Here is a 7,500-nt window from a genome sequence, read left to right on the forward strand (position 1 = left end):
AGCTTAAATTTTGTTGTCTTAAATACTAAATACAATCATACTCTGAAGGAAAGAATTACTTTTCATAGAGACTAGATTACTTTTTATTTACATGATGTAAATTGGGCTAAGGCTTTAGTCCAAAATATAATAACCAAGAAAGACTTTAATGAATAATCTGTAAAATATACTGATTTCTGATTGTAATTTGATTTACTTGCTTTAATTTACCTTTCAGTAAACCTAGTTTGTGTATAGTGATTTTTCCTACCATGAGTAAACTTGTTACTTCTGATCTTTAAATTATATATATATTTTAGACTAATTAGGCTCATAGATCCAACAAAACAAGCAGTTTGAATAAAGCTGTAATGATATACAGACATTGAGATAATGACAGAGTATGCAGATTCAGTTTTAGTACAATTATTTTATGATTTGAATTTTACAACTGAACTATTATGGGTTTTCAGATAAGATTATTACCTTGGTTATTTTTTATTATGTTATCTCCAAATCCACTGGAAACTTGTAATGGAAGACTTATTATATTAAGTCCAGCCTGATAGTGCCACAGTGTTAAAAGGTTGCTCTGGCCTCTTTACCAAAAACACTTGGCAAGATAGAGCATGGATTGGTTCCATAGTACATGATAAACCACCAGTTAAGTCTGCAAGCTCTGTCTTTTCAGAATATACATAGTGGAGGTATTAGCACTCCAGCAAAGGCCTGGGTGACTGGCAAAATGGCCAATCGTTGACACAGGACTTACAAGAAAACCATTGTATTCTTAAACATTTGACAAAACCTTAGTGATAGATTGAATCCGAAATCTGCATTCCAGCAAGAAAACCCGTTGGAAGGAGAAGGACCAAGCACAAGCGGCACAGAGAGGAGACGCCCTGGAAGGTTGAGAAAGAAGCTGAGTAGTCGCCCTGCTTCCAGATTTGATGAAGTAAGATTTTCTAGAAGATTTCTTGTAGGATGCTAGAGCTTTATACTAAATTTGCGCCAAATTTGATGACACAGCTTTGTCAGAATGTTTGTTTGGATTTTAATTTCACAAGGAGTGTAGTGTGAGTTCTTTTAAAGAGTGCTTTCCAGCATTTTCACATTTGAACATACATGGCTTATCCTTAGATTCGTATGTAATTTTGCACTTGCACACATAAGCCCACAGGTGATTGGGAACCAGAAGCTGTGGATCCTAAGACAAGATGGATAAAAGCAGCAGCACAGGTACCGAATTGTGTTGTCTATTGCCGAGTTTAAAGATTTTTGCTCTCTGCTTTCTGCATATCTTACTCAAGATTATTGTTAAAGTGACTATGCCAATTTTTTCTGGTTGAAAATAGAATGCCATGTGATATCTTCTGAATTCATTTTTATGTTTTTGAATTATGTTTTGAGTTATGTTTTAGTATGTTATCTCCTGCAAAATGTGAAAGAAAGAATATTTTTTCAGGCAAGAATTGCATCACGTGTGGAGAGCCAGGCTTTCTTCACTTCAGGTAAATTTGTAATATTTAATTTGTCCCACTTTATATAGCTTCATTATTTCACTAATTTCAGAGCATGGAAATGGCTGTGGGTTTAAACAGGTACTTTCTTAATACATGTGTTTAATAAAAGCTGAAAAATCAAAGCCATATTTTTATGATAGGAAGGATTTCTTTGTTTGTATCAAAATATGTATCTGTTTTTATCCTACATATGTAGTTAGTTACTGTTTTTTTTTTTGTAACAGGAAAGTCCCCTGAGAAACTAGAGCCCAAACCAGCTGTTCGATCTCCTGCCAAATCTCCTGGAGGAAAGAGTAAGAAAGGAGATGAGGAAGAAGAAGATGAAGAACCAGAAGGTTTGTTGTGTTGATTCCCACTGAGGTTGATAGTGAATGATATTTGCAGTTTTGGTTTTCATATTCATTGGAGTTTGATAATAGCAAGATAGTATAAATGGTTTATAGATTGTAAAGAAATCTGTGAAAAGTAGTCTTTTTCTATTGGTATTGTTAATGATAAGCATAAGCCACATTTTGTTTTGTATCTTACTGTATTGCTGTTGAGTGGCTTGATTTATAAGTTACCATTAAACCATTTGTTCAGGGATGGTATAGTAGACCACTCCTCATGCCAGGATGACATTTTTGTGTCATGTGTGGTCAAGCCAGCCCCAAATTGTGTTCACTAAATAGTAGATCTCTTGTTTGAAATATGTTTTCTTTATGTAATTCCTTTCCTTAAGATCTACTCTGATGTAAAATCTTGAATAAGATCTACTTTGCTGTAAAATCTTACCATTTATTAAGCCTACTATAGTATTTCTAAGGTGGGGTTGATGAATTTTTTGTTTGAGCATTTTTTATTATGATTAACTATCAGAAAGGATAATTTCATCACTTTGCATTGAGAATGAGGATTATCATTGTCTTTAAATGTGATTGAGATTTGAACTTTAATGTCATGCTGTTTACTGTTCATTGTTAATGATATGTTTAAGGTTTATTTTCACATAGAATTAGTATATATATTTGTTAGTAAATTTGCGTATATTCTGTAAAAGTAAGAACTCATATTCCACAGATGAGGAAGATGAGACTCTAGCCTTAGTTGTGCCACAGATGCAGTTAGTTTCACAGTGTGTTCCAGCCAAATATATCCCATACCATGAGAGGTGTGCAAATGATGAAGTGAATTTATTTGTACCATCAGCTTTACCAAGTAAGATTATTTCCTTTGTATCTGTAGCTTTGAGAAACTAGTGTGGGTGATATCTAGAATTCAAAACTTTTTAATATTTGTTAAAAAGAATTGTCATAATATACATTACATTTCTTTTGACAAATCTTCATAACCTTTAGAACACGTTTTTCCTTCACCAGTCTCCAGCGCAGTAGTGCACTGACTGTTTATAATTGGAGATATAGTGACTGATGCTTTTATATTCAAGGCAAGTTGCACAGTAAGATTGAAGAAGGAGCGGAGGTGAGAGACCTTGAAGATGAAGGGCTTTATATAGGGGAGAAACCATACATTACCCAGACAAATATCAACATAATTGAAAACAGAATTCTTCAACAGGGGAAGAGGTGAGGATGAACAAGAAATTTGAAATTCTGTATTTTTGTTTCCATGTGAAATACATTGCCTTGAGATCTTGTAAAGTTGATATGTAATTATTCAATATATATATATATATATATATATATATATATATATATATATATATATATACATTTTTTTTTTTTTTTTTATATAGGTAAGAGACAGTGTTCATGAAATCAAACCATAATTGATATATAAAGTGACTTTCTAATCATTTTTAGGTAGAGGTTCCTGTGTTTCTAAAATAATTATCCCAGATTTGTATTCAGCCCCTAAGAACCTACAAGCCCTCCCAGTTGCAAAAGAAGTCCTGATTTTTTCATTTTTATTTTAGATTTCAAGAGCTCAATTTTATGCACCAGAAAATGTTTATTTCATTGTCATATATCAGATACATAGAGCTTCGACAGAGGGCAAAAATGATAAAGCTTTTGCTGGTATACCTCATGCAGGAATAAAAAATGGATAAATTGCTATAAACATGTTGATAAAACATATATCATATTTTTATAATGGTAAACAATGAAATACGTATTTTGATGTCTTTATAAGTATCTAGATGTATGATATACCAGGAGGTAACTGTCCGTAGAGGAGAAATGTGGGAGAGAATAACACGACTGTTTGGTTCTGTCAGGTAGGGGAGGCCTACAAGGGGAATAGGAGTATGGAAATGATATGGTGGATGAAGTTAGAGGAAACATGCCAGCCAGTACCAGATGTATTAGTGGACATTACATACATCTTATTGGTAACAGAAAAGTGGTGGAAAAGAGCCTACCAGTTTTTGACAGGCCTTGCATGATCATGGCATATAGTGAAGCTTGCACATTATGCAGTAAGCCATGTTAACAGCGAATAGGACTACAGGGGATAATATTTTAAGAAGTTAGTTTGACTGCACACAAATAAAATTTGTTTGTTTATTTCAGGCATTGGTTTTCAGAGACAGGGTACCTTGATAGACAGGATAACCCAATCAATGATCAGTTCTTTCATCATCTGCCATCAGATGGTGATGCACATCCAGAACCTTTGGCAGTATTTGTGAGAGTAAGTAAAATGAAAGAGTTGGTTTATCTTTTAGAGAATGAGAAAATAGAATTAGAAGAAAAGAGATGAAATATGTTTTGTATATATATAGGTTGTATTGCTTGTAGTTTATTTGTATTTATATTTATTTATAACTAGACTGTTTATAAGATAGGTATATTGATTTGCACTGGGAGGATATTATAACTTTACTTAGACTTATAATGCTGTTCTAGTGTTTTGCTCTCTTTCTATAATCAAGTAATACTAGTGTGGGCTAGTATGGCCTTTGTTGCTTGGGCCCCTTAAATTCATGACTACAGCAAGAAAATAATTACAAATACTTTCTCCATTGACTTAATTACTTAATTTGTTGTGCCATTTAAAATACCTCCTAACCATCAGGTAATTTGGACTTACAGGCAATGGTTGGTAATCTGCATTTTCTTTCAGCCAAGGCCAGGTGAATTTCTACACGCTCCCAGTCAAGATGAAGGTGGTGTCTTAGATGTTGAAGTTCATCAGCTGTCCTTTCTTCACCACTCCTTGTTCTCACCTGAGCATGTTCTGGCATCTCAGCTCACACAGGACTATGACACCTATACAGAGAGGATGCGTGTCAACAAGACAAAGATCCTGCAGAATAAACTTGGGGTGGGGCATTGTGTTTCATTTATGCATGTGTGGAGTTATGAGTTTTTGTGGAAAAAGAAAGATAGAGACAACTTCTCCTACAAAGTAATTTTGATATTTGATTTGATGATTTATATCTCTTGTTGTATGAAAACTTGCTATAACTAATCAGCAGTGAATGAACGTTCATACTTATGATGTGTGTAGTTGATTTTGACTAATAAACTATTATTATTTACTTTGGGCATGCATTTCTTTTATTGTAGCTGTCCTAAAATACAGCTTGAAGTGTTTAAGAAAAAAAATATGTTATATAAAATAATTCATGCTTTACTATAAAACATTCCAGTTAAAACTGAATATAGTGTCCTAACACATAGATTTCAGTGATTGAGTAAAAGATATAGTAGAGTATACATTACCTGTATATGTATGAATAATGCATACTTTATTATAGTACATCAAAAGATACTAGCTAAAACTGTATAAAGGAATATCATATGTGCCTAACTGACTAATTTATTTTTGCTGATATAATTCTGATGGATCTCACAAAGGTATTACGGCAAGCACTTGCCAAACTCCATCACATTGCCCCAGGACGGAAGCACCACCGGTCAGTTCATGATGAAATTGACACAGCAAGGCGACTAGAGATCTACCGCCAGGAGATCAAGGAATGCCGTGAGGAGTTCATAGCAGAAGCTGAGAAGGACAGGAATCTGCTGATGAGTATCCTTAAGACTTGGAAGAACATAAAGAATCTTCGAAAGAAAAACAAGTACCAGAGCACAGCCTTGAAGTTGGTGATCAAGAAGGAGGAAGTTGATAAAGAAGAGGAAGAGGAGAAGAGGAAAGTGGAGCTAGAGGAAGAGATGAAGGAAATTTTGGAGGAATATGAAGAAGATTTTGCAAAGAAAATGAAGAAGTATGAAAAGGAGATGGCAGAGTGGAAGGTTGCTCACAAGAAAAGGGTATGTTGTCTGTCCTTTATAGGTAGTAGCAAAGATATAGATTTTAAGATTTGACAGAGGAACTTTCCTGTGAAGTTGATACTAAAATTGGTGATTGGATTGAAGTAGAATATTCAGCTGTTAGATATAATGATGATTTGACTAAATGTAATGTGCAATTTCAGAATAATTTGTCAGCTATCAGCAAATCAAAATCTCATATACTTATAGTTATAATATCTTAACTAAACTTCATGTACATATTTCTTAAGACAAAATATAATGTAAGTAGAGATTGAAGTTGACATTCCCCTAAAGAAAGAAGCCAAGAAACGTCAGCAGCAGCGAAACAAGTCTGAAATATGTGAGGACATTAAAGGCAGTATTCTCCAAGCAGCTCAGGATGAAACTTTGTTATCCACTCCAGAATTACCAAAACCACAGCCTCCTACATCAGTGGAAAAACACAAGGTTAGTATTTGCATTGAGATCAGAAAATATGTTATTTTTACCAATGATATCCTGCTTTATATACAGCATAGATGAATTTCATTGAGGAATAGAGCTAAGTAAGTATTTGTAAATAACCTCAATAGTCTGTAACTACAAACAGAGATTAACTTTTGATCAGATTGAGCTAGAAGTGTTGGAGGTCTTCTCTCGTACCCGAAGGCCACCAGGAGAGCCCATAGTGCACCTGGAGCTAACACAGTCTTCAACAGTAACAGAAGCTAATCTTTGCGCTGATCCGGAAAAGCGAAGGAGGCAAGCTGTTAACAAAACAAGAGTGTGGATTAAAGTAAGTAGATATTGACTTTGATGTGAGAAATGTATATACATGTATAAGATTGCATGTTGCTAATCAGAATTTCCTATCTTTTGTTGGTTAAGATCACATGCCCCATATCCTGTCAGGAATCTATACTGTTTGTTTCTGTTGTGAGAGTGGTAATGTTGACTAATGCCTGATTTACAGTTGTTATTATTACTATTATAGTTGTTGTTATTATTGTTGTTGTTGTTATTGTTATTATTATTGTTATTGTTGTTGTTGTTGTTGTTGTTGTTGTTCATCATTATCATCATCATATTATTATAATTTGTCATAATTATTTGCAATTGGTTTTAGTCATGAAACTTTACATTTTTGCATGCAAGTATAGCAATTTAACAAATGGAAATGTCATATGTTAATCCAGTATCTTTGCAGTAGGTAACAAGTAAAGATTAGATCCTTATATCAGCAACTGCTCTCAGATCCTCATAAACAACAAGCTGGTGACACAGACAGCCTCCTCAACACTGGGCAATGACTTTACGCTTCACATTGGTCAAACTTACCGCATGGCCCTGTCATCATGGCCACGGAGCATTACCTTGGAGGTGGTTGAAGGTGCAAGCTTGAGACAGAGCATCATAGCCTCAGCCTATCTCCCCATCCCAAGCAAGACAAGTCTGCGCAAGGAAGAGTTTGAGATGATCGAGTTCAGTGGGAGTCAGGTGAGATTTTGTGTTTTAGGTTTAGAGTTGCTGTGGTTTATGGTAATTTTTTCATCTTTGTTTTTGTTACTGGTTTGAGGACTGCATTTTTTGTTTTCTTTTTATTTTGCTTAATCTTTTTGTAGTACTGTTTTCAGGTCATGAACCTATATCAGTGTATTGAGAGATAAAAGAATTTGCTCTGGAATTTTCTTAAATGCTTTCTTCTGAGCCATGATATATCAGAAACAAAGAACACAAATATAAAAACATGGTGTGCAGTATATTGTAATGATTGCAAAAAGAAATGCTCCTTTATC

General features: G+C 34.3%; 1 protein-coding gene across 2 annotated transcripts in view; it reads left to right on the forward strand.

Annotated features, from left to right (window-relative positions):
• Nucleotides 1-7,500, forward strand: part of LOC125039469 (coiled-coil and C2 domain-containing protein 2A-like) — a 19,214-nt gene that overhangs the window by 1,472 nt on the left and 10,242 nt on the right. Inside the window, exons 3-14 of one of the 2 annotated variants that reach the window (XM_047633430.1) lie at nucleotides 824-934; nucleotides 1,153-1,218; nucleotides 1,445-1,490; nucleotides 1,727-1,837; nucleotides 2,562-2,699; nucleotides 2,929-3,067; nucleotides 4,016-4,136; nucleotides 4,569-4,769; nucleotides 5,306-5,722; nucleotides 6,020-6,172; nucleotides 6,333-6,500; nucleotides 6,959-7,201. In XM_047633430.1, coding sequence (XP_047489386.1) covers nucleotides 824-934; nucleotides 1,153-1,218; nucleotides 1,445-1,490; nucleotides 1,727-1,837; nucleotides 2,562-2,699; nucleotides 2,929-3,067; nucleotides 4,016-4,136; nucleotides 4,569-4,769; nucleotides 5,306-5,722; nucleotides 6,020-6,172; nucleotides 6,333-6,500; nucleotides 6,959-7,201 — 1,914 coding nt within the window. The remainder of the gene's footprint in view (nucleotides 1-823; nucleotides 935-1,152; nucleotides 1,219-1,444; nucleotides 1,491-1,726; nucleotides 1,838-2,561; nucleotides 2,700-2,928; nucleotides 3,068-4,015; nucleotides 4,137-4,568; nucleotides 4,770-5,305; nucleotides 5,723-6,019; nucleotides 6,173-6,332; nucleotides 6,501-6,958; nucleotides 7,202-7,500) is intronic. The other variant, XM_047633431.1, reaches the window with a different exon arrangement.

The sequence above is a fragment of the Penaeus chinensis genome, chromosome 27 (assembly GCF_019202785.1).
Source record: "Penaeus chinensis breed Huanghai No. 1 chromosome 27, ASM1920278v2, whole genome shotgun sequence".
In the NCBI taxonomy this organism is placed as follows: domain Eukaryota; kingdom Metazoa; phylum Arthropoda; class Malacostraca; order Decapoda; family Penaeidae; genus Penaeus; species Penaeus chinensis.